This window comes from Myotis nattereri, assembly GCF_964212035.1.
Source record: "Myotis nattereri genome assembly, chromosome: 1".
NCBI lineage: Eukaryota > Metazoa > Chordata > Mammalia > Chiroptera > Vespertilionidae > Myotis > Myotis nattereri.
The window spans coordinates 88154602-88181601 of record NC_138075.1 but is presented as its reverse complement, the minus strand read 5'-3'; the positions used below and the strand labels follow the sequence as shown (position 1 = coordinate 88181601).

The 27000-nt window shown below is 42.5% G+C and overlaps 1 protein-coding gene across 1 annotated transcript; it reads left to right on the top strand.

The window, feature by feature from the left end:
• EGLN3 (egl-9 family hypoxia inducible factor 3) lies at positions 1 to 26940 on the top strand. Its single transcript, XM_081089964.1, has 5 exons — positions 1 to 641; positions 20958 to 21077; positions 22792 to 22928; positions 24939 to 25012; positions 25858 to 26940. Exons 1-5 carry the CDS (start codon positions 285 to 287, stop codon positions 25887 to 25889), a joined length of 720 nt encoding a protein of 239 aa, XP_080946090.1. The 5' UTR covers positions 1 to 284; the 3' UTR covers positions 25890 to 26940.
• Positions 26941 to 27000: the final 60 nt, after the last annotated feature.

Here is a 27000-nt window from a genome sequence, read left to right as displayed (position 1 = left end):
GGTTGCTCCGCGTCTCCAAAAGGGGCCCTTGGACTCCTCACTGGGTCAGTCTGGTGCTGGGTCGTGGAGCTCACCACAACTCCCGCTGGTCCGGAACTGGATCCCTTCTTCCCAGAGTTGCGGGCAACTTTCCCGTCTCCCTGGCGCTGCAGTGGCTCCGGGACCGGGGCAGCCGCCGGTAGCTGAACCCAGGGCCACGCTACCCGCGCCCCGGCTGAGCGCGCGCGTTGGTCTCTCTCTCTCGGTGCACGCTGGGGGTCCCGGAGCTCCGCTCTGCCGGGGAGATGCCTCTGGGACACATCATGAGGCTGGATCTGGAGAAAATCGCCCTGGAGTACATCGTGCCCTGTCTGCACGAAGTCGGCTTCTGCTACCTGGACAACTTCCTTGGCGAGGTGGTGGGCGACTGCGTCCTGGAGCGCGTCAAGCAGCTGCACAGCAACGGAGTCCTGCGGGACGGCCAGCTGGCCGGGCCGCGCGCAGGCGTCTCCAAGCGCCACCTGAGGGGCGACCAGATCACGTGGATCGGGGGCAATGAGGAGGGCTGCGAAGCCATCAGCTTTCTCCTGTCCCTCATCGACAGGCTGGTCCTGTACTGCGGGAGCCGGCTGGGCAAATACTACGTCAAGGAGCGGTCCAAGGTAGGACGCGCGCGGGCGCCCCACCGCTGCTGCAGCCCGCAGGGACCGGAGACATGCGGAGTCTGCTGTCTGTCGCCTTCGCAGGGCTACAAGCGAACTTTAGGTTTTAACCAAGAAGCAAGAAAGAAGTCAGTCTGGTCTTCCCATCCCCCAGGGAAAACCCATGCTAAGGGACTTAGGTGTATCATTATAATGACCTTCTGATAACTTTGAAATAATGGCTCTGGTGGGTGGTACAAGCCGGACAAGCTGTGGCTTTTTGGTCTGATTTTAAGACGTGGAGGTTCTCAAAAGTCCATACGAGGGACAGGTTGTTAGAAAGATTGTGTATGATCCGAGACACACATGAACTCATGATCTTAACTGTCTACTTTAAAGTCACCTAATATTTGCCCTTCATTGATTTCAAAGGGGATTCCCATGACCGAACTTTTAAAGAATGCCGGAGACAGCTGTGATTTTGCAATGTGGCATTTGGTTTGTGGAGTTTGGCAGGTGTGGGAAGAGTTTGCCCTGTGAAAGAGTAAAGCTCCTCTTCACTTTTGAGTGCTGCCCTTGGCTTGTTGCACTCAGGACACTCAGATCATCTGTTTGACTGAAAATTCTCTCCTGGTGCTGAGCCCACACCACCACCTTCCCTTTCCTAACTTTCAGTTGATGGGGAAATCTACTCAAAACCACCGGTTATGCCCTAACCGATGTGGCTCAGTGGATAAGAGCGTGGACCTGCGGACTGAAGGGTCCCAGGTTCCATTCTGGTCAAGGGCATGTACCTTGGTTGCGGGAACATCCCCAGTAGGGGGTGTGCAGGAGGCAGCTGATTGATGTTTCTAACTCTCTATCCCTCTCCCTTTCTCTCTGTAAAAAAATCAATAAAATATATATATTTTTAAAAATACACCGGTTATGTGATCAGAATAGGGTAGTCAAGTGCCTCTGGAAAGAAATTATGTTTTCGTTCACAGCCAGAAGTGACTCCCTGGGTAGAAATTTATCTTGGAAACATTTAGAGGTAGGTTGGCAGAAATGTGGGAACATGTCGTGCCATGTACATTCATTTGGGATAGTCTAGCCACTCAGTCTTTTCTACAAATGACAATCCAGCCTGCTTTCCAGTGGCAGTTCTGAGAGTGATTAGCATTTCTTTTATTGTGGACTGGTCAAGGGGCACTCAGAACTGTAGAAAACTTGCACTTTAACACAGCGAGGCTACACATACTAGCGTGAGAAGGAAGGTGAACATTCACCTCTGTACCATTCTTTAACCACATGGGTAGTATTTCTCAATTTAAGATTCATCCTCTGATAGCATACTTTGTTGTCTCATTTATTCCATAAGCTGAGAGGAGCACTCTTAATATAGTGCAAGTAGTGAAGATTGGAAATGTATAGAAATGAAGGGGTTGGAGTGGGTGAATGGAGTAGAGGAGAAGTAGATTGCTTTCAAACTAGGGGGACATGAATAGAATATCAGAAGGCATTGTTATTAATCTGACACAAAAAGTAAATCTTAGAAGAAAATGCTGCTTTCTAACTTTTACTTTGATTTGGGGAAAATTCAGAGTTAGCAGGAATCAGTAGAAGATTGATGTTATTGTTTCTCTACTCTTCCATCATTTGGGTGGTGGATGAGAAAGTTGTTTGTCTTGATCAGTCTTGTATTTGCACCTTGCCCGTCTGGGGCCCGTGGGGGAGGGGAGGGGAGGGAAATGGCTAGCCTCAGTATTTCAGAGGTGCTTGTAGCTTCAACTTGGAAGAGCAGATGGCTCCTTACCAGTTTTTAAAACTTTCTTTTAAACTTAGGCTGAGGAATCCTCCCCTCCCCCCACCTCCCTCGGCATTCTAGGAACAGAATTCGCTTTGAAGGAGGTCAGAATTAATTGGCAGAAAGAGGTCACTAACATGTTTGAATGTTAAGTATTTTTATTTAGCTTTGACTTAATGAACAGTGGTAGGGTTTTAGGCTAGAATTTAACTCCACAAAGGGAATGAAAACCACTGTATATGTCTGGCTAAGGACAACAAGATTTATAGATATGATTTTTCAATTATGGATTATCTTCTGGGTAGAAGAAATAAATTTTCAGTTAACCCTTTCAGTAACAGAACATGACTGTGAATTGAAAAGAGGAGATACATCTGTTGTCCATGGAAGAGACATCTGTCTGCCCATACCTAGAGGTCCAACTCTCCTTTGGCTATTTTGGCACAAAACTCTTCACTCCTTCCCTTTAGAAAAATCACCTCTAGATTGGGATATTCCCGACCAATGAGAACCAAATGCAAACCAGGTTTGAGCAAACAGTTGTTATAGTAAATTTTTTTTAAAGTTTGATTTGCTTGTATAAAGAAGTCTCTTTAGTAATGTCTGTGGCCTTGGGTCTCTTGTTTGAAGTTCATTATTAAAGCATTGTAGAAAAACACATTGCATTTCTACATGATTTACATTCGTTTCACCTTAATTTAACCTATTTACTTCTCTTCCTTCAACTGAGTACCTTACCTTTCTGCTTCCCAGAGTAATGATATAGACCCACTTTTTCCATACCCAGTTTTAGAAAAACTGAATTTTTAAAAAGCAGAACATGTAAATTTATTTTAAAATTTTATTTGTAACTTTTTATGAAAAATTTCAAACATATTAATTTAGAGAGGCTAGTATAATGAACTCCCATCCCCCATTTTCAACATTTGCCAATGCATACATTTATTTTAGACCAATTCTTTTTCAGGTACTTTAAATTTCTGTGCTTATTAGTGTATTGACTCTAATTAAGTACTTTTCCCCCTGGATTTTTAAAGGTCATTGAATAATGTAATAATGCCCTTTATCTCAATGAAGCAATAGCAAAGGCATTGGTAATAAAATAGGAATATATACTGGAATTGAAATGGAAATTGTGGAAGAATATGGAAATATTCAAGGGTTCCCTCTTCCCTGCCAAAAAGGTTATTACAGGTCAGAATTTATCTACCTCCACTTTGTTGGAGAAAAGTCCTAGGGTGGTGAAGACTCTGGGGCAGTGGTTTCCTATAATGTAGTACTGCAGTATGGCGCCCCCTAACTGCAAGCATGATCATTGCTTTCAGGCTATCAAAAGATTTATCTGTTACTTCCTTTTGGAGATTTTAGACTATATCCAAGATAAATATTGGTTATAAATTGCTCCTTTTGTTTTGGCTGCCTAGAAATGGCTGTTTTCCAGCGAACATGTAACTTATAGAACCGAATGTTCTGCTTGAAGCATCTCATTATAGACTCACTAGTGAGTAACTAATAACTACATTTTAATGAGCAGTTCGCTCTGTCTGGCATTGTACTAATAAGCACTTTAAAAACACTGTCTGTCTGGCTTAGTCTTCAAAACCACAATCTTCAGCAAATTGAGTGATTAAATCATTTACCAAAGGTCACAAAGTCAGTGGTAAGAAGCAGTGTATCATAAAAGTTAGGACAAACTCACAGATACAGACAATAGCATGGGAATTACCAGAGAGGAAGGGGATTAGGAGGAGGTAGAAGAGGGCACAGGAAGGAGATTTGACTTGGGGTGGTAACAGCACAATTTACAGATGATGCATTACAGAATGTACACCTGAAACATGTAATTTTATTAACCAATGTCACCCCAATAAAGTCAATAAAAATTAAAATAAAATAAAAGTCAGGAGCTTATGCCGGGGGTTACTGACCCTGTAGGTAAGTTGCTCAATTTTCACCAAGTGTAAAATGAGGGCTAATAATACTTTAAAGCTTTTCAGGGAGGGAGCATTAGATAAGATAATGTACATAAAATTCTTTGCAGGATTCTAAGCCTTCATAAACGTTACAGGCTGTCAGTGGAAGACTTGGGATTCTAACCCAGTTCTGTCTGACTCCAGAGTTTGTGTTCTTGACTATGATGCTCCGAGTTTTCATCCTTTCATTTCTTCGGCAAGTGCTCCTCAGCGTGGGATACTGCGCAAGGCTTGAGGTACAAAGGTGAGCAGGCGTAATCCCTGCCTCATGGGGCTTAACATTCACTTATGCATTTGAATGCAGGATCCTCTAGTTCACACTTGATTAATTCTCAAGCCTAAAAAAGAAAAAAGACAAAGCCCAAACGTTGCAGTGGGTCAGCTACATACATCTGAGGAAGAAAGTGGAGGGCTGTGCTAATGCTTCCCTACTGTTACTGGCAGGGAGGGTTTGTTAACAAGGTTGCTTGCTAGGACCCCTGACTAGAGGAGTTCTGGCCATGGGGTTATGTGGGTTGTATTGTGCACAGACAGATCAGCCCTCCCGTGGGAACAATGCAGAGAAGTGATGAAACAGCAATAAGTTATGAATAAAAGAAAAAGTGTTGTGAAGTGGTGGGCTTGTTCCTTTGCTATGTAGCAATAAGTTTGGCCCACCCTTCTCATGTGATGTCAGGAGTATCCCTTACTCAGTGGAACTTTTCATGGTTGCAAACTGCTTTAAGCAAAAATGGGATAATGCATGTTGAAGATCAGGCTCTCTCTCAGGAGCCAAGTGCAGGAAATGCAGTCATGGTTCACAGAAGAGTAGGTGGAGCCATGAACTATGAACCAGCAAGTCCTAACTACCCAGGGCAGCTTGGGTGTTAGTTCTTTTCTCTGGCGCTTGATGGCCTCCATCTTTGCTTCTCTGCTCGTGCCCTTTATTTCTCCCCCGCTCTCCATTCCATCCAGCTTTTTCTGCTTTTCCATGCAGGTGGCTCAAAATGGCGCCCTCCCCCACAGTGGCCACCTCAGCCTCAGTCTGAGATCAGCAAACACTTGACCAACATTTAGAATCTCCTTTTCATCAGCCTTGGTTGGGGAAGTAGAGAGGCATGTGAAATCACAGATCATAACTACGGTTGCCTGGACCCCTGAGAAGTGCAGTGCTTAAAGCATGGGGCTTGAGGACTAGATCCAGAAACGGTGTCTGTAATTACAAATCTGAAAAATCTGTCGGAGCTATTTTAGGGGGAGGAGGCACTGAGTTTGAAAGACTGGAACATTTTTCTGTAAGGATGTGAGGGATTCCTATAAAAGGTTTTGTATTTAAAAATAACTTAGCTCTTGGAGGAAGGAAATTAATCCAAGGAAATAATTTACAGAATTCAGCGTCAGTGACAGCGAAGCCAGTTTCTCCATTGGGTGGTTTTCATAGTGTCTTTTGTCTCTTCTGCTGAGTAACACCTGGTAACAAAGAAAAGAAGATAGGCGTGTGTGCATATGTGTTTGTACTTTATAATTTCCTTTGTTCACTTTTGGGCCACTGGCCACTCAATCACTACTTTATCTGCTTGCAGTGAAGTGGGAAGTCGGGGGTATCAATTTAATTTATTAATTGACAAATTGTTAAATGTCTTGTACTGTGGGAGACCTGTAAGTGGCTGGGAGAAGGGAGGTGAAAGGTGATTATAAAACCACCTAAAGAAGCTAAAAGTTGAGTGGTGTGAAGTGATTGTCACCAACTTTGCTTTCTCTTTTCTAATTAAACTGCACTTTTACACTGATTAGTCATTTTTGTTTCTCTTCTTCAGGCTTTCTCCAATTTCTCTATTTAAAATTAAGTGATCAACATTAGTAACCAAAACTATACCGAACTTTAATGATACAGGTTTTTAGAGCTAAAGAGAGGGATCAGAAATCACATCTCTCCAGTCATTCAATCATTTAGCAGTTTTAATATTTGTAGAGATGAGATCTTGCAAGGGATTGGGGTGCTGGGCCTAAGCAAAGGCACTTTAGTGGATGGGGGCTAGCTGGCTGGGGTTGCTCCCTGAGTCAGGTAGACTGCGAGACAGGGTCGGCAGGTTAATTCAGCTGCATGAGCATTTTATTTGTGAATTTCAAATATCATCCTAATTTAAAATTGACAAACATCCTTTCATGGAGTTATATAAGCCTATCTGTACATTCAACTTCTGGGTGTCATGAATTATTTCCTTTTCTGACCTCACTAAACCCAGAGCAATTTTGTACATTCTTTTCTTTCTTTCTTTCTTTCTTCTTTTTTTTTTTTTAGAAAAAAATATATTTGTATTGATTTCAGAGAGGAAGGGAGAGGGAGAGATAGAAACATCAATGATGAGAGATAATCATTGATCGGCTGCCTGGGCATGCGCCTTTGGCCAGAATTGAACCAGGACCCTTCAGTCCACAGACTGATGCTTTGTCCACTGAGCCAAACCGGCTAGGACTGTGCATTCTTTTCTGATTCCTGACTCTGACTAGAAAGATTTCAGATTTTATAAATAACAGGCAGCCTTGCATGTTACGGCTCCATTCTGAAAGCACACCATGTGTGGAAGACATCTCGGATAGCAGATGGGGACAGGGTTTGTCCCATAATGAGCAGGGCACCTCTGAGAAGCATCTCTAAGCACCCCGGCACCGTGCATTTCATTAGAAAGCTCAGAGGGCATCTCCACTGTGGGCGGCCTTTGCTGAGTTTGGCGAGACCTCTCTGCTTTGGACCCACCTTTGTAGCTGCAGGTAAATTAAGTGACATTTTGACCTGGGCCTATTGAATACCAAGGAGCAGCTTTCGGGTTCACACTATGAAGATTATTAATTCTTTGTTAATTGTTACTGCAGCAGACTTGGTAATTCCTTTGGAACACCACTTTGCAGCTGCTAACTAATATTGCTCCAAGAAATGGGTGTCCTTTTTCTGTAGTGTTTGTCAAATGCACGTGTTTTGACAGTAATGATAGTTCAGATGTATTCTGCTGGGCAACTGCCAGGGGTGCCCAGCGGGTAGCTGAATCCAGAGGCACTGGAATTGTAAGTGTGACAGGCAAATCATTTTATGATGCCAGACTAAGGAATTCAGCTTTGGCAGATTGCCCAGAGCCGTTGATTTGGCTCAGGTTCAGAGCTATGTGTCCATTTGCCAAGAGATTAGTTAGCTCCGCTCATTATATGTAGAATTTATACCCCACTTCCCTCTATTATTTCAGTCTTCTACCAGTATGCCTCTTCCCTTAATTTTGTATCTTTTGATATTGGGATTTGTGGATGAGGTCCTCTGTTTGTTTTTGGTGAGCTGGTAGTGACTGTTATATTTTTCACCTCCTGCCCCAACCCGGTCCCAGTCTTAGAGACATGTGGGTTTGCAGTTGTGTAATGCAGACTTTCAGGTCTTATGCTGGCTTCCTTCTGTACCTACTTACTGAGAGTACTCCATGTTCAGTACCATGTCAATACCTCCTGATGAAGTCAAGACAGTTTTTGATTCTTTAGGAGATACAATGATCAACATTTCTTAATTTCTGAAGTAAATGTATCAACCTCATATTAAATATTGTTTCCTTCCAACATGAATTTCAAAATGCAAAGAATCAAAGAATCCGACAGCCATCTTGATTATTTGCCAGTGGGAAGAAGACAAAATGGAAAAGTCAGTTCCAGGTGTCAGTGACGTCTATTTTTGGTTCTCTAAGGGAACTTGAAGTTGTTCTGGGGTATTCAGGATAATACTCTTCTATTTGAGTATTGCTTGGAAGCGGTAAACATACAGTGTTTTAAGCAATCTGAACATCCTTTGGACCTTGCTCTGTATTCTCCAGACCCAGAACAAGAATCTGCCTGTGCCCCTCCCTCCAGATCCCCTCCCATTTCTACTCATCTGTCTAGTCAAACTGAGGGACTATTACTCAGAAATCTCAATACCTTACACAAAATTGACAGTGAGTCATTTTGTTTGTTTGGATTTTGGATGGCTTTTTTCCTATTCATATTGTTTTTGAGTGATGGGAGTAGATAAGTAAAGCCTTTTTAAACACAAAATATTGAAGATTCAGGCAGGAACATGCAATATTATTGCTCAAAGTTTGGCCTATTTTGTGCCATTTTCGCTTTTTATTATGTTTGTTTTTTAGGTTCACTGTGGAGCCTCAAGTTTTGTCTTTTCTTAAAAAACTGAATTTTGTTTTCCTTTCCTAGTAGAAATCCCTGAGGAGGAAAGTATTTTAAAGAGACTTAGTTTAACCATAACTCACCCGCCTTTTGTTTTCATTCTCCCTGTAATCCATTTTCATGTGCTTTTGTCAGAGTGTGAACGGCCCCAAACCCATCTCTAATCGTGCAGTCTCTATGCTTAAAACCCCCCAACCGGGCTCTGTCCCTATTGTCCACTCTACGTGCTGTGCACTTCCTAGTGTGCCATGTAAGCCCTTCCACATCTGACCCCAACTGACCCCATCTGACCCCATTGACCTTTCTATACTTAATCTGCTCACCTCTTTCCTTCTCTCCCAACCCCTGAAATGCTAGGAACTGATTTTGCCAGGCACATGGAGCTTCCCATTGTTTCTACTCTTCAGGATCCCTCTTCGTGCCTTCTCCATGAAGTCTCCCCTTCTGCTCCCTAGAACTCTGTGGGTGGCTCAGTCCAGGCTGCCCTAGTACATTTATTTTTTTGGCTGCTTCCTCTGATCCAGCAGTTACTTAAAAATTCCATTGAGGCAGGTATATAAACTTAATACATACTTTCAGTGCCTTGAACAGTCCTTTACAATTCATAGGTGCTTGTTGACTTAATTTCATTTTCAAAAGGAACTTTGATTTCAAAGGATGTCAGGATGTCAAAAAAAAAAAAAAAGGTTTTGCAGCATGGTCCCTAATTTGATGCCATAATGTTTAAATATTGTATTACATTAACATGCTACGAGGAACCATCTTAAAGGAGGGGCTTTAGCTTTGTGAGATTCTTTCCTCCGTTTTGGAATTCCATGCCTGGCCCTGGCTTTGGAAACTCACCATAGAAGTCCAGGAAGCAAGACACAATAGAGACGATGAAGATGTCAAGAAGGCAGTGAATGAATATGATGACATCCTGGGGACATATATTCCTGTATTGATGGCCCAGGCAGAAAATGTACTGGAACCTCGAAAGTTATTCAGTGGTAGAAGAGATCTTTCGCAAATCTGTGGAATTCTGCAATGAGCATGATGTGTGGAAGCTGAATGTGGCTCATGTTCTCTTCACAAAAACAAACACAAAGACGCCATTGGTTTTTATGAGCCTGTAGTCAAGAAGCACTATGACAACATCCTAAAAGTCAGTGCTACTGTACTGGCTCACCTCTGTATTTCATACATATGACAAGTCAAAATGAAGAAGCTGAGGAGTTGATGAGGAAGACTGAAAAGGAGGAAGATCAGCTCTCCTATGATGACCCAGATGAGAAAAACTACCATCTGTGGATTTGCTGATAGGGACACTTTACTGTGCCAAAGGAAATTATGACTTTGGGATTTCTCGAGTTATCAAAAGCTTGGAACCTTATAATAAAAAACTTGGAACTGATACCTGGTATTATGCCAAAAGACGCTTCTTGTCTTTATTACAGAACATGTCAAAACACATGATCATGTTTTGTGAGAGTGTTACTCAAGAATGTGTTCAGTTTCTAGAACACTGTGAACTTCATGGCGGGAATGTACCTGCCATTATTGAACAACTCCTAGAAGAGGAAAGAACACATATTGGAAAGAATGCAGTCACATATGAATTCAGACAGTTAAAATCTTTGATTTATGAGATTATAGGATGGAATATGTAGTCATGTCTGATAATGGCTTGCATCATAATGGCTTTATATCTGTATTTTATACTGTTTTATTCGTATTTAGCCATTGGCATCTTTACTTCGTTACATGTTGAACTTTGTACACTTTACAATTATTTAACTAAAAAAAGAAGAAGAAAAGAAAAGCCCAGCTGGTGTGGTTCAGAGGTTGAGTGTCTATCCATGAACCAGGTCACAGTTCGATTCCCAGTCAGGGGGTTGTGGGCTCAATCCCCAGTAGGGAGTTGGCAGGAGACAGCCGATCAATGATTGTTTTATGTTTCTCTCTTTCTCCCTCTCCCTTCTGATTCTCTGAAATCAATAAAAACATATTTTAAAAAAGAAAAAAAATAAAGAAAAGTGAGACTAAATTATCATCTGAAAGGGCAAATAGGTACTTTCAGTGCCTCTCATTGGGTTCCCGAAGAGAGCTGGCTCTACCAGCAGTCACACCCCAGGGAGGGTGACTGCCATGACAGTAATCCTCCGCAATTGGACAGAGTTACAATTGCAGTGTTTCCTGCCAGCTTGAGGGATCGCACTGCTGAACCTGTGCCAGAAGCTGCCCTAGGAATTCCCCTTGCTCCCTGCTCTCCCCACCACCTCCTGTTCTCCAAATTAATAGTGCAGCTGACTGTTTACCTTTTATCTCTTAGGGGGAGGCATCGCTCCAGAACTCTTGGTTTTGCCACTTTTTGTGTCTGAGTCCCATTTTCTATGTTTGTAAAATGGGGCTTGTCTCTATCTTGAAGGAACAGGGGGGCAATTAAATGAACCATTCCTGCTCCCCAGACTCAGAGGCAGGCACGCCTTTATTTCTAGTCCCCTTTCTGCTCCCCAACATACTTCACACATTTCTCTCAGATGCTCTTTTGACTTTCTACCACTCTTGAGAGGTTTTCTGGATCTCACCCCTCCTGAAAGCCACAGTGGGTCTGCATCCATTGTGACATAATTAATGTAATTTTAGCAAGTTCTGCATTCAGTGAATGCTGATTAACGTGGTAGTAGAGGGCGGAGATGTCTCCTAAACAAGTGTTGCACCTAGTGAGGAAAATTTATCCCATCCGTGTCTTCCCCAGGAAGGCACAATTTTGTATTTACTTGAAAAATTTTTCTTAATTGGTAATTTATCTCCTGACTTTGAAACAAGTCTGAGATCCTTACCTGCTGTGGACCTGCTTTCCTCCCATCGAACCTTGCAGGGGCAGAGCAGCCTGCGGCTCAGATTTGAGCTGACTTTTGACCAATTGCATGTGAAGCAGGAACGGGCCCTGCAGGGGCTACGAAAGTACACTGTGGGATGGATCGGGCCTGTCCTGCAGTGAGTAGCTGAAGCAAAGACAACTCGGACAGCTAGTTAGTGCTTTGCCACAGGATTCAGAGTCAATTTCCTTTGCAAGGATCCTTGCTTTTGTTATACTCCCAACCCTCACCTCCCGAGCATTTAGTGCATAGACTCAATTGAAAGCACACTCATTTTTCATATTTTTGCTTTTTGTGATTTTCTATCATTATGGAAAGGATGGTAGGCCAGGGTAAGAGGGAATCAAATGCTTCAAGTGGAACTGAAGATCTTAGTTCCCTCAAAAATGGGGTGAATTGATTAATGTTAGACATTAGATAGACTGCCCTGGTAGAGTATGATTTGGTTATTAAGGCCTCCCACTCTGCAGCCAGGCTGACTCGGTTCGAAAAGACAAGTTACCTAACCTCCTTCTGCCTCAGTTTCTTCATCTGTAAAGTGGAGGCAGTAATGGTTCCTACCTCATGAATATCGAATGAGGTAAGATTTGGGAAGCACAACACTATACAAATGTTTGTTCGGTAAGTAAATATGCTTACTGGATTACATGAGTTCTAATTCTAACTGATTTGCTGTGTGTCATTTCTTTCATTCAGCAGAAATATTTTTCCAAATGCTGAAATGCAAATGTAAACGTAAGATTTGGTTTTCTAAAAAGTTTTTTGCCTTTATTTTTTTCTAGCAGTTTTAATGTTCCAAGTTAATAGTCTTAAAATCCACTGGGAATTGCAGGCAAAGTGTTTTCCTGGTTTCTCTTTAAAATATTGCTTCCAGGCATTTTTCAGGGCATGTTTTGATTGGTAACTATATTTTTTGTAGATTACCCATTAATAAAACCCTGTCTTAACATTTGTATTTAAGTTATCATCGATTCCCGAAAGTATTTCAGGATTTTCTTCAGATGAGAATTTAAAGACAACCATACTCTGACATTCCGACAGCCACAAGCATCCTTTTTTTCTGTTACACTTGGAGCCTTTAGAAAGCTACAGGTACACTTTTCTTTTTCAGAGAGGGCGGCTTCTCACATCAAAGGAAGTTAAATATTTTGACTCCCTATCCTCATGTAGCTTTAAGAATTACTCATGAATTTGTTTTTCTATAGAATAAGATAACTTCTAGGTCCATATAACTTCCAGGGTTAATGACTTCTGAGAAATGAGCAGTGACTCATGCAGATGACTGCTGCTCACTCCTGCCCCTCCCCCATCACGCCCCCACCTCTGTAACCAGGAAATTAAATGAGGTGATATGTGCAAAGCACCACCTAAAGTGCCACCTGGCTCCATGGGTCCTCAGGAAATGGCAGCTGCTCCGCTTTGGGGAAGGGTATCAGGATGGATGTGGTTAAACGCCTCCTAAAGTCCTTAACCCTGAGCCTGGCTTTTACCGATTTCATAATTGCAAGGAAGCCTTTATTCAAAACATGTCTCTGGTGACTGTGGTAGTGGCAGGGGGAGGGACAGGGGGGATGCTCTCCTATGCTTGTTCCCTCCCTGGTCCCGGGCTGTGTGCTCGGGTGTGGGCTGGCTGCCACCCTCACGCAGCGCACGTAGCCCTGTCACTCAGCCGTCACCCAGCTGGCTGGGAGCCAGGCCGCCACGGGAAGGGCTGCCTTCCCAAACCCAAGCAGCCTGCATTGATAGGTGGATGTTCCCGGGCCTGTTTACTGTGCTTAATTGCAGGGCTCTGGCTGAATCCCCTCCAAGAGGAAGAATTAATCACAATTCAGGGAGGAATGACAATAGTCTCTCACATTCCTGGCCTCTGAGTGCTTCAGCAGCTTCTCGGGGAAGGGTGATTTACTTAAGTTCCTGCACAGAGTGCAGGAGCCCTGGAGTAGAATCTTGATCTAAAGCAGTTAGACGTTAAGGACCTGTGAGTCCTCTGTGACTGCGTGTATGTGTGCACATTTCCAGGGGTGGGGCGGGAGCCCAGCTCTTTAATGTAAGAGTCTCATGGCACTATTTTCACTGAGCTAGGAGAACTACATAGAAGGTTCCAGAGTCTTGGCAATTGTTGATGGCTGTGTGGATGACCCTGGATCTAGGACCCAGTTCACAGTAGAGTCAAACAAGGGCACCGATGAGAAGGTCTACCTGGGGACAGGTCTTCAAGTAAAGATGAGACAGTCCCTGCCAGGGTGCTCTGGCCTGACCAGGGGGCCGGCAGACCCACTTCACCAGAGCCACTGGCTGTAATGTCTTACTTTTCATTTTCAGAATTACTGAAGGTCCTGCCTTCCAACAACATTCAGGAGTGGGGCATGGTGATGACTGTTCTGAATTGGAGATGAGGTTATGTGTGTCAAGCGGTGTTGGGGTAGGTGGGTTCAGAGGCATTTGTAGTGTGGAGGTGGGCAAATGAGGGGGCAGAAGTAGTTCTCAGTGTAGAGACAGAAGAGTAGAAAGTACTTCAGTAAGTAACTTGGGGTTTGCTGAAAGGATCACAGTAAGTCCTCAGTGTTGTCAATAGGTTCTGTGACTTTAAACAAAACCATGTATAATGAAACCAATTTTACCATGGGCTAATGAACGTAAAGAGTTACGTTCCTACAGCAACTCATCAATGTTAAAACAGAACGATGCTAGTCAAGCGGCTGCTGTACTTACCTGCCCGGTATTTGACTGGTGTTCTCAGTCTCCGGAAACTTCTAGTCAGATGCTGAAACGTTGGGAAGGGGAATGTGGGGACTGGACTCAGCTCATGTTGTTGCCCCCCGAAAGCATATTTCCTATTCCCTCCTCATTTTGTTACATTATTCTTTAACTAGAGGCACTAGGAGGAAATAGCGAGGCCTCTCTTAACCAGCAAGAGAGAAGACAAACAAGATGCCAAGAGAGCTAATGACAGTTTGCACAAAGTTCCCTGCTTTTTTCTCTGAAGTACCTACATTGCCTGCCGCTAATTTCTTTAGGCCAAGCCAGATGCAGTGAGGATGAATATGTACAAATTCTAAGGCACTTTTGAAGCTTATGCGTTGTTCATCATCACATTGAGAGCTTGCTTTTTTGTTTAACTTCGCATAAAGGAGGCGGCTGGCAGCAATGTGAACTTTGCTTAAGGACCTCTCCTTGAAACTCCCGGAGAAAGCTTTGCACAGTTGTCATCAGCTTGTGACGATGCCCTGTGAATATTGTGCTGAAGTAATTTAATTTAAGTGGCAACAACGGGCCCCACAGGTGTCCTTGAAGAGGACATACCCCTGGACAAGGAGGATGGGGAGAGACCTCTGCCTTCCAGTCACTGCCCTTGCAGAGGATTTGTGGAGTTTTCTTCACTCCTTGTCACAGCCAAATGGAAAAGGATGGAAAATGACATTTTGGCTTAATTTATCTTTAGTGTTATTTTAAATTTATTGTTGAAAGTATTACATATGCTCCCTTTGTGTGTGTGTGTGTGTTTTTTTTCCCATTGACCCCCTCAACCCTGCACCTGCCCCTCCCAGGCCTTCACCAGGCTATTTATTGTCGGTGTCCATGGGCTGTGCATATCAGTATATAAGTTCCTCGGTTGATCTCTCCCCTGGCCCTCCCCCAACACCATCTTTAGTTTTTCTGTTTGTTTTTTACAGAGCAAAACTTGCCAAGATCATGCCTCTTCCCATTTCTCTCCCACACCAGCCTTTCCTGTGGTGCCTGCACTTAGCATTTTGAATAGGTAAAGATTTTTTAATTTTTCGTTTTCTATTAAACTAAGAAAATTTCAATTTTAGAGCAGCTGCCAGCACATGCAGTGCCTTTGTTCCAGTTCTTAACACCTCCCTACAATGAATTACCAGATGAGGCCCCTTCCCCAGCAGATGCCTTTATGAATACAGGACATAAAGTGTACAACCACGGGCTGCCCTGCTTACTGTCCACTTTAAATGTACGTGTTAAAATAAAATATGTGCTGAACACAAACCACCCTGAAAAATGGCCCCAGGAATATAGCCTTTGGCACCTCCACCCACAGCTGACTAGAAACATTGGCAAGTTTGTCACCTAGGCTGTTGTCACCGAATATAAATTATACCCACTTCTGGCCAGAAAACTTCAGCTGTTACTTTCCCCGCTAGGATAAGTTGCTTGGCTGTTTTTCTAAGCTAAAGCATGGGCGTAGTCCTGTGTATTTCTTCTCAACTCTCTCCACATCTAATTCTCCAGGTAGTTGGTGCCTTTTGGTGGAGTGGGAAGGATCCTGGGTCCCCTTCTCTTTGTTCAGAGTGGACACGGGGGAAGGACTTGAGGGGAAGAAGGTGTGGAGGAGGCATGTGGAATGTGAATGGCGCTGAGGGGCAAGGCTGTGCCTTTGAACAGCAAACATCTGAACCTGGAGAAGAGAGCAGGGAAGGTGCCCATGGATAGCCCAAGAGCAAGTGCAGGGTGGCTCGCTTTCTTAGGAGATCTCAGACAGTGATCTACAAATATAGCCTGATGTCTTTTTTTGAGGCCCTAATTTAAAAATTGGGATAAAGATATTCAGGAGTGTTAACCCACAAATCCAGTTTGGTTGTCTACGGCTATCCTGGAATGTGAGGATTTTGTAATACTGGGCCCTCATTGCAAAGGAAGGTAAATTCCGTGATGCAGGTAGCATAGCATGCACTCCAGAGTTCTGACACATACATCTATACATGATTGGCTTCGATTATTTGTGCTACTCACACGCTCTGAAAGCTGTTTGAATTTGCCAGCTCTGGATTTGAAGCTACAAATCCCTTAAGTAGGATCAGATCCCTGAAGGAGACATACTGAAGCCGCAGTTGAGGGAACAGAAGCATGCATATCATCAGCTTTAAAAATAGTGAACATTAGGCAGCATAAGGAGTATCTCCTTCGAGCCTCATAAACCCATTTTACAGATGAGAAAACTGAGAGGTTAAGTACAGGTTATTTTGTACTTAGGCTGCATTTTATTCAAAGTATGCTGTGTTCAAGACCATTCATAATTCAAAACAAACCCTTACAAAGATTGGCTGGTATTTCTGCATAGCAGTTAGATGAGTCTTAGCATTTGGCAATGGACCAAAATGCCAGTTTAAAGGTCACTCAGCCAGACAGCTTTGAAGTTATGCTATTTTTTGACACAATTTAAAAAATGAATTCCCATTTATTAAAAATTTTGCAAATAAAGTGAGACTTGATTAATATTTCAATGTGTGGAGCTAAAATTTACATAAAATGCCACTTTACTATAACTTGTTCAAGATCAAGTCATACTATTGAATCTGACTCCAAACTTATATGTGATGTGAAATACATTTCTATAAAATTCTGTGTTGTTGCTTGTTATTGGAGAACTAGTGAGCCTAACTGGAGGTTGGGGTGGGACAGATATACCCCCTTGCCACCCGTGAGTCTAAAATGATCATCATTGCTACATGGACAGTGGAGGCTGTCAACGCCAATTTTTGAAATGGTTTATCCGTGGAATCAAGCTGTAGTTGGTGTCAATCAAGAACACTCTATTTAGACATTGGGGTGGAAATCCTGGACTTTATTTTTCAACTTTACCTTTGGGATTGATGAGATCTGGTTGTTTATGAAGTCAGCTTACCAATAACTCTAATAGAGCAACTGTTTTCTTTTCTGCTTGTAGCATTTGGGGAGCACATTTTGTTACTTGTATTTGGCTGTTAAAGTTTATATATCTGTGTGTATCTTCAAAGAACATACACATTTCCTGCCTGAACGTGGCCGCCACAGCGTCTAGAGTACATTTCTTTGGTCTGGAGCCAGCCTGGGAGCCTGGGAGAGGTTCATTCCTCAGCTAATTTTCCTTTGGCTACAGAGCTGTGGAGAGGCCTCTAAGGTTGGTGGGAGGGGGTCCACATTGGGGTCAGAGGAAGGAATGGGGAATGCATAAGGGGATATGTGGATTAATGTGCACATCCAACAATAGAACTATCAGGCCGTCAGGGGAGGGCATTGGGGGCAACCAGGCTGGCAGGGCAGTTGGGGGCAAGATCAGGCCTGCAGGGGAGGGCCATTGGGGGTGAGATCAGGTCAGCAGGGGAGGGCAGTTAGGAGCAATCAGGCAGCCAGAGGCAGTTAGGGGTGAGATCAGGCCAGCAGGGGAGGGCAGTTGGGGGTGAGATCAGGCCAGCAGGGGAGGACAGTTGGGGGCAACAAAGCCAGGAGGGGAGAGCAGTTGGGGGCGAGGTCAGGCCAGCAGGGGAGGGCAGTTAGGGGTGATCAGGCAGGCAGGCAGAGGCAGTTAGGGGCAATCAAGCAGGCAGGCAGATGAATGGTTAGGAGCCAATGGTCCCAGATTGCCTGAGGGTTGTCTGACTGCCAGTTTAGGCCCGATTCCACCCCCTCCCCCTGTATGAATTTCGTGCACCGGGCCACTAGTAGAACCATAAGACTATGTAGTATATGTGTTAGTAGATCACACTGACATTGAAAATATTAATCCAGTCAGGAAGTTTTGACAAATACAAAGTCTTTCATAAATGAGACATCTTCCTGATTGGTGTCAGTGTCATTGCTTGGCCTGTTTGTCACATGATAATTAAAGTGCTTTAGCTCTGTCGGTCTGAAGCATTCTCCTCCTTTACATACTCTAAATCCTTCCCCGAGCTTGATGAGGTTTAGATAGCAGCTCAGTTGACCCAATCAGTTTCCGGGATTTGTTCCTGCCCTGTGCACAAATTGGCACAGAAATGAGTGACTCGTTAATGACGTGATTCTTGCTTTAGAAAGCATCCTAAGCCTCCTGGTTTTAGACTGTGCCAAAGACCAGCAAATAGCTAGGAATGTGTGCAAGCCAAGACCCATCTCCTATGGCTGTTATCCAGAAAACACTGATAAAATTGGCTGTATGAAGTTTCAACAGGCCCACTGAGGCCCACAGTGATTTCCTTCCATTGTTTTGGACTTGATACAGTGGCTGCAGGAACCAGGAGAAAGGGTGAAGATTCACTCTGGCCAGAGAAATTCTCTCTGTTCCTCTCCCTTGAGCAATCAGATACTTTGCTGACACTTAGAGGTTTTGTCCAACTGGTAAGTCCCCTGGAATGTGCTGCTAGCTCTTCTTCTGTGTGTGTTTTACAGATGCAGCAATTCATAAAGGATGTGCTTTTATGAGTTTGTATCTAATTTTTCAATATTTGAGTCTAAGTTGAGCCCTCAGATAGATGTGCACTTCATACTGCCCTGAAGAACTCTCTCTCTTGCTTTTGCTTTTGGGGGGTTGATGCTTAGATTTAGTCTTAGATCTTCTTGGACTGTCAGAGGCATGTAACTCAAGCCCCTCTTTATGGAAAAGAAACCAAGCCTGGAATCACACAAATAGCTGCAACTAGTGTGAACTAGGTGGCGGGCATCCAGACTATTGACCGTTGCCCTGGAGTTGAGCTGTTTGAGAATAGAAGTTTATGTAGCGTTGATGGAGCACTTTTTCTTTTCAGGGCTTCACGGTGGGGAGATGCTGAGATAGTAGGGAATGCAGCTTATAATTATTTGTAGCTTAAATGACTTTCATTTTTGGCTCAGTGGTGGCTCTTATAATTCTAATAGCTGCTTCCAGGGATGGGTAATTCCCTTGTCATTATTGGTGAGTTCATTTATCTCTCCTTCCCCAGTGAGGCCCATCGTTTCTGTTTGCTGCCAGCCACCTTCCCCCAAGCCATTCTTTGCTTGGTGGTACCATCATTTGTTAAATCTTGATTGGAGTAGCCTCCAAATATTTCACCTTCTGAAAGATGTTCAAGCTAACAGCCTAACTTTGTCTCTAAGATGACATTGCATTGACCTTTTAGGTGTTCAAAGGGTAGGGGGTGGGGATCGCTAGCTGCATAAGGATCTAAAGTTTGATAGATATGGCGATTTTAGCTTTAAGATCACCATAAAGCCAAGTTACCTTCAGTCTTATTATTGTCCCAGAGGTATGGTTTTTTATTAAGTCAGTATGCCATGTGTGCGAAGTCTTTAAAGCTGTATGCCTAGTTCACGCCTTCATGTTACCACTGGTAGTGACTTGGCACCCACGGCATTGAAGCTGATTCATTGAGTGCACTAGCACATTAGTTTGGGCCTCTATCCAACAGATTATTTTAGCAATATAACAATCCTGCCATTTATAAGAGAAAGTATGAACTGGATTGCTGTATGTATATTGGAAGATAGGTTTTAAAAATGACAGAAATTTATAATGATTCAGGTAAAATACATACATACTCTTTGGAGGAAAGAGTCATTCACTAATTCATTCATTTATATCTGCTTTTAAACAGACACCTCTATGTATCAGGCACTGTTCTAGGCACTAAAAATACATCAGTGACCGAAACAGGAAAAATATCCCTTTTCTCATCTTATGTTGCCAGCTCCAGTATCTTCTCTGCATCTATCTCATCTTTATAAAATATTTTAGGAATATGTCAGTGTCTGTGAAAAGAACTAGCTTTTTGTACTTTGCCTATGTTTTTCTACTCCTTGCTATAATTTCTCCATAGAATAATTAGAGGTTTGTTACCCTCTTAACAGTAATTCTCAGGAGAATTTATAGTAACTTTCAATAAAGTTTTTAGTATGACTTTCTGCTTTATTCCCACACTTGGTTGATACAGGTAGCACTTGGGAAAAGGAAGAGAACTTAAGGTTATCATCTGATTTGGTAATTATCAGTAGAAAGAAGACAAACATTGAGAAACATAAGCTGGGTGTCTGTGGCTTTTTCTAGGAATCAGGCCGACTGGTTCTATGCTAAAAAGTTAGGACACAGCTTCCTATTGACCCTTCCCTTTTCCTTTTGTCCTAAGCATTTTATTGAGCAAGACTGACCCTTTTCTCCAAGATATTTATAAATACAAATATCTTGTTAAAAAATATATATTTTATTGATTTTTTTACAGCGAGGAAGGGAGAAGGATAGAGAGTTAGAAACATCGATGAGAGAGAAACATCGATCAGCTGCCTCCTGCACACCCCCTACTGGGTATGTGACCACAACCAAAGTACATGCCCTTGACTAGAATTGAACCTGGGACCCTTGAGTCTGCAGGCCGACACTCTATCCACTGAGCCAAACCAGTTAGGGCAATACAGATATCTTGAGCCCTAGTTCTAAAATCTGTGTGAATCAGGGGCACTTGCTAAACAGGCATAATTCCATACCTAGTTATTCCGATTTTGTGGGTCTAGGGGGGAAACTGCTATTTTAAAACGGATTGAAGAGAGGTGGGCATCCTAATGAGATGTATATGGGTTACATTCTACAACCATGGAAATATTGTTGAACCACTTTCTACTGGGCTGAGCCATAGGGATGACTTGGCCTTTAAATCTTGTATGCTGAAAAGTCCAAATTTATGTACTGTGTGTGCACTTAAGAAGCCAGCAGCCACCTATAGATGTCACATAGTACCCAAGGAGACTGTGTCACTCAACTGCTCACTAGTGGGAGAAGATCGTCTCAGCTTTGTTAACCATCTTTCTCGGGGTTTCTTCGTAGGCAATGGTGGCTTGCTACCCAGGAAATGGGACAGGTTATGTTCGACATGTAGACAACCCCAACGGTGACGGCCGCTGCATCACCTGCATCTACTATCTGAACAAGAATTGGGATTCCAAGGTACTTGGAATAATGGGAATAGAGTGTGGGGTTAGAAACTAAAGGAAAAGACGGGGGAGAGATCAACCAAAGGACTTATATGCTAGCATATAGGCCTAACCAATGGACACGGACAACAGGGGGTGAGGGCATGAGTGGGGGGATGGGGGTAATGTGGGGATAAGGACACAAATGTAATAATCAATAAAAAATTTTTTTTAAAAAAAAAAAAAGAAAAGAAGGCAGATGACTTAGAGGAGAGTTTGGAGTTCATAATTCCCACAGATGCATCTTTTCGTTTTCAATCCCCTCCCATACCCCAGGGTACTAAAGTTGAGATGAAAATAACAGATATCAAGTTAGTGTTACGGGAGTAGGTAGAGTCATTCTTAGGATATGGAAGGAGTGCTTGATGAAGAGAGGGTAATTTGTTATTTTAGGGATCGATGTTTTTAGGGTAATCCAGAGCTGATGGGACTCTCAGTGCAGAATAAGATGTACACTTTTCTCTTCTAGCAGCAACATTGAGAGAATTTCACAAAAATAGAGCTGTGGGATCTAAACCTCCCCAAGCGAGGCTTCCCACACAGCCCTCTCTCGGGGTGATACATCTTATTGGTGGCTGCCTGCCATGGCTTACTGCGGTTTGGGAATGCCAAAGGCTTTATGATTTATTTTTGTTTTTCTGAACATATAGATAGAAAGAGATAGGAAGTCTGGTTCCACACGTACAAACGTTTGTCTGGAATGTGTATGCCTTCTGAGAGTTAAGGATGATTTAGGAGTCTGAGAAGTCAGAACTTTTTAAGCTTGTTTAGCTTTTGTACCTTCTGCACCTCCATGTCCTGCTCATGAGGGCAGCTGCTGGCTGTCGCTGGGCTAGGACATTTTATCTGGGGTCAGAAAAACCAAACCTGGGCAGCCAGTGGCTCAGTGGCAAGGCTCATCTCGTCTCCCTGTTGGGAAACGTGGTTGGAATTCGCCCCTTGATTGTCCTTTACAAACTTGAAAGGTGGTGTTACAGGCAAGTAAAGTTGTCAGGTCAGTGATGATAAATTGTGAAATATGAAATCATTCAACAAATAGTGGAGTGCCTGCTAGTGCCAGGCATTGTGTTGTGGGAAACACTGAAGTATGAGGCCTGCATTCTACCCTGCTATGGTTATTCTAGTAGGACAGATTGGGCAAACACGTAAAATGAAAAAGTAATTTAATGAAAAGAGAGATACATGTAATAAAAGGTACCGATAAGGCAATCTGAGAGTTTAGGGGAACAAAGCATGTCACTTCCAACTAACAAAGTCATATAGGAGCAGAGGAAAGCTGTAAATTCTAATTGAAGGGGAATGATTATTATGTGGGACAACTATCCTAGGAAGCTGTTAATATTAGATTGAACCATATGAAATTGCTGGGGGTTTTTTTGTAGGTCAAAATCTGTCGTATATTGGTGATCTGTATGATTGAACCCAATAGAACTCCATTTTGTGTCCATGGGCTTCATGAGTGGGGGGTGGGAAGGCTTCCTTTGGCATGAGGTCAATAAGGAAATAGCTCTAGTCAAGTTTGAAATAAACTTTAATACAAAGTATGAGGCCGAAGTAAAAATGTAGGAGTCATATATTCTTAGAGTGGATATTGGAAGATGGCTTTGTTTTTAAACAAGTCTTAAATATCATTGTTAATTAAAGATGTATGAGGCCAGAAAATAATCCTCCTTCTTTGTGGCCCTTAGCTACACGGTGGGGTCCTGCGGATATTTCCAGAAGGGAAGTCATTCGTAGCAGATGTGGAGCCCATTTTTGACAGACTCTTGTTCTTCTGGTCAGACCGCAGGAACCCACATGAAGTCCAGCCTTCCTATGCAACCAGGTAAGAGCCAGGGCCATGAGTCCGCGTGAGTAGTTTCTTGTACAAACACCAGTTCCTGGAGAATTCTCTAAACTTGTGTCTTATGCAGATGAGGGAGTAACCACACCCAAAGCTGATAGCAAACCTGTTTGGAGTCCATTTTAATTTTTCTTAAAGTGGAAGCTTTGGATTCTTTTTTAAAAAAATACTTTTATTGATTTCAGAGAGGAAGGGAGAGGGAGAGAGATATAGAAATATCAATGATGAGAGAGAATCATTGATAAACTGCCTCCCGTATGCCATCCACTGGGGATCGAGCCTGCAACCTGAGCTGAGCATGTGCCCTTGACCGGAATCAAATCTGGGAACCTTCAGTCCACAGGCCAATGCTCTATCCACTGAGCCAAACTGGCTAGGGCGCTTTGGATTCTTTAGTATCCAAAACCTAACGTGGGTTTGAACTATTAACAAATTGTTTTCCATTAGGTGAGCATATTGGATTCTAAATTTCCCAGAGTGTTTGTCTTTTCTGTCCTTTCTTCCCCACTCCTTTCAAAAACCTAGTGTTGAACTGCTCCCCGAGAATGTTGGCTGTCACACCCAGGAATTCTGTGTGGTCAACTCTGGATGTGTTTATGAGTTGCCAGTTAAAAGCAGAGAAAGAATCTTGTGAAAAGAAAGAGGAATTTGTTTTGACTTATATTCTTTTTTTTAATCATTTTCTTAGCATAAAATTGGTTTGGGCTCACTGTTCCGATCAGATTCCAACAATTGGATGTAAAATATTAAAATAATCATGTCCTTAGATCATACATGGGAAGATTTTCAGAGTAACTGAACAACTTAGCACTGTTTAGTATTAATCTACAAACTCTTGATACAATCTTAATTTTGGATTCTGCCTTTCATTTGCTGTTGTTTTATGGTTGACACTGTAAATCAGGCAGTACTAGAGTGCTGTGAGTTGCAGCTTGAATTGGGAATAGCAGCTCTGGGCAAGGGGTGAGAACATGGGTAGAAGGATATTGACTAAACCTTAACAAGCCTAATTAAATGAAATTCATTGAATTAAATTCACACAAGTAAAGTTCTTAAGATTTATGTGTCCCCCTCCAGAAGTCACAGAGCTGAGCCCCACACAGAGTCACATATTAAATGTCAAAGTGGAATGTGCCCTAGGTGAGCAGGTAACTAATTCTACCACCAAAGCCTGCTTGTGGCTTGTTTAATGGGTACAATAATTGGCCCCTGTGGCTTGTGCCAGAATTCCCTTGTTATTCCACAATCCCTTGATGGCTGGAGTCATAGGGAACATTAGCAAATGTTGATGGGAAGCCCTTGAAGAAAATCAAGTGCTATAGAAATTTGAGTAGCTAACAATAGCTATAAAATGAAACTTTGAAAACTCATGCATGAAGCAACTCCTATTCCAGTCTAGCCCATAGGTGGGATAAAGCTTATTAATGAGAATGCAGTAGAAAGCTTGAGGGCATCATTATTCCATTGCATCTTTGCCTCGGTGTCCAAAACTAAAGAAAGACAGCCAAGAGTTTTAGGTGTCCTGTCATTTAAATGAGTTATTCTTCAAAGCTTCACTCAGATGTCACCTCTTCTTCTCCGTGCTCTCCCCACTAAATTGGGTCTCCCAGTCTTTAGCAGGATTATTCCTTTCTAGTCCTTTCTGTGTAGATCATTACACGGCCTGTTACAGTATTTGTTAATTGCCTGTCTCCCCACTAGGGGCTGAGTTCCTTGAAGAAGAAGCAGATATATTCACATGATCATTTAAACTCCCATTGCCCACGTTGATGCCTGGTGCATACTTGGAATTCCTTACACGTTTTATTACATTTAAATAGAATTGAAACCAGAGAAGTTTATTTTAAATTAAAATTGGAATGGATTTCTAAAAATAGGAGACATTTTAAAAGCTGGCTTTATAAATGACTCCGAAGGGGGATTGTACTATGCATTTTTATTTTTTGGTAGTAATTTTAAATCTCTTTTCTTATATCTGCTTATCTTTCACAGATACGCTATGACTGTTTGGTACTTTGATGCTGATGAAAGAGCAGAAGCCAAAAAGAAATTCAGGAATTTAACTAGTATGTATTTGATAATTTTCTGTGACTTTTGATCAAGTCAGTCTTTGACTTTAATTTTTTAAAAAATATTCTCATCTACTCTGTTCATTCTCAGCTGTGCCTTAGCTTCATATATAATGACATCTTGATGGGCTTAATCCTGAAAGCCTAGCCTTAGCTCTGCTGGGAAAATCAGAAAAATGCAAAGGACATCCTTTGTGAATGCCCACTTTTGCCTGAGAGGTTATAATTGATGGGAAATTGTTAACTTTTTATTATTAATGTTCACCCATCCAGCATAACATTAAATGTTGCCCATGATTTTGTCACATTGCAAAGGAAACATGATGGAGCCCAGCTAGAATGGTTCATTTATTGATGTGACACTGTGACTCCCAATATAGAAACTGGGCTCATATAGTATGAACTGAATATGACTTAAGAACTGTCCCCTCAGTACTGTAAAGCAGCATTTCCCCAAATACATTGTACAGAAACACTAATCCTGCTAGTCTTGCCAAGGTGGTTTATGAGAAGGTAAATTCCTGGGCCCTACAATATGGGAAATGTATTCCTCTCTTAAAGAGTCACAGTGCCATTGGCATATTAACCAAGAAAAAGTAATCTAAGAAATCCTGCAGTAAAGGCATATGTAATATTGCCTAACTCATGACTCATTTGGACTATATGCCTATCAAACACCTAAGAAAACACATTTTGCTAAACTCTATCAGGAGGCACTCTGCTCGATTTTGTTCTGTAAGATGGGAAGTATTTACTAGAGCTTTTTGGATGACATTTGTGATATAAAACTCGTCGGATCTGACTCCTTACCCTCTTCATTTTCTTTTTTGTCCCGAATCCAGGGAAAACAGAGTCTGCCCTCACTGAAGACTGACTGTGTGCTCTGAATCCGCTGGCCTCATTCATTTTAGCAATGGCTTCTGAATTCTCTTTAAGAGTTGAGACCCAAAGAAGGCCTCTTCAGTGAATTGGTGATGTGCAACCCCCTCCTGCTTGCGTCATTCACATCCCTGTCTTGCGAATGGTACTTTGTGTTTTCTTGCCAAGACTGCATCCATCTTCAGACACTCTCTTTGCCAGATGAACTCATTGTCTAACTCTGAAAACACCTGCAGACGACCTCTCTTGCCAGCGGTTTAACTGATAGATTTGGTAATACTGTCTATCAAACAAGAGCCCAGAAGCATGGGTGAGGGAATAAATCTTATTTGCACTTTATGTACACTTCCTGATTTGAAAGGAGGAGGCTTACAACGAAGAAAAAATGGTGACAGGTGCCACAGAGAGGCATCTTTGAAGCCTTTGACAGCAAGAAACAGGAATCTGTGCCACCTGAACAATTTCCAGATGTTTCTAATCCAGGGCTGTTGGTGTTTCTGGAGAATTATCACAACCTAATGACATTCTTACCTCTAGAAAGGGCTGCTGTCTCAGTCACCCATTTACAAGTGTCCTGTGGGTAGATACTCCTTTTTCCTTGTCCTACAACCTGGACTTTTGGGTTCTGCCTCATTTTACTGAACATATGACTTTCTGATAAAAAAAAAAAAAAAAGGCAAACCAGGTGTTTTCTATTTTCACTTCTTACTTGGGGAACCTAGTTCCTCAGAGGCAAAATCTAGACATTAATTGTTTGATTGCTTTGTTGAAATGGAATTTGAATTTAAAGCAAAGGGGAAAGATGTACCTGGTAGTTTAGCGCCAGCAACCTCTGATACTGGTGTTGAAAGGTCTGGGCCTACAGATATACAACAAAGTGTGTGCATCGTGAACGTTTTGCGAGCGAGATAGAGTTAGAAATGTGGACATTCTCATTCTTCAGTTTCCTTTTAAATGAGCTCACCCTTCTTTAACAAAATAAAATAATTTTTAGAAACAGGGTGCTGTATTTTAAAAAAGGAAATGGAAATAAAACAAACGTCCTGAAAAGCTTGGTTGAGTTCTTTCATGGTTTCTGTCCCGAGTTGCCTTTTTCAACAGACTGG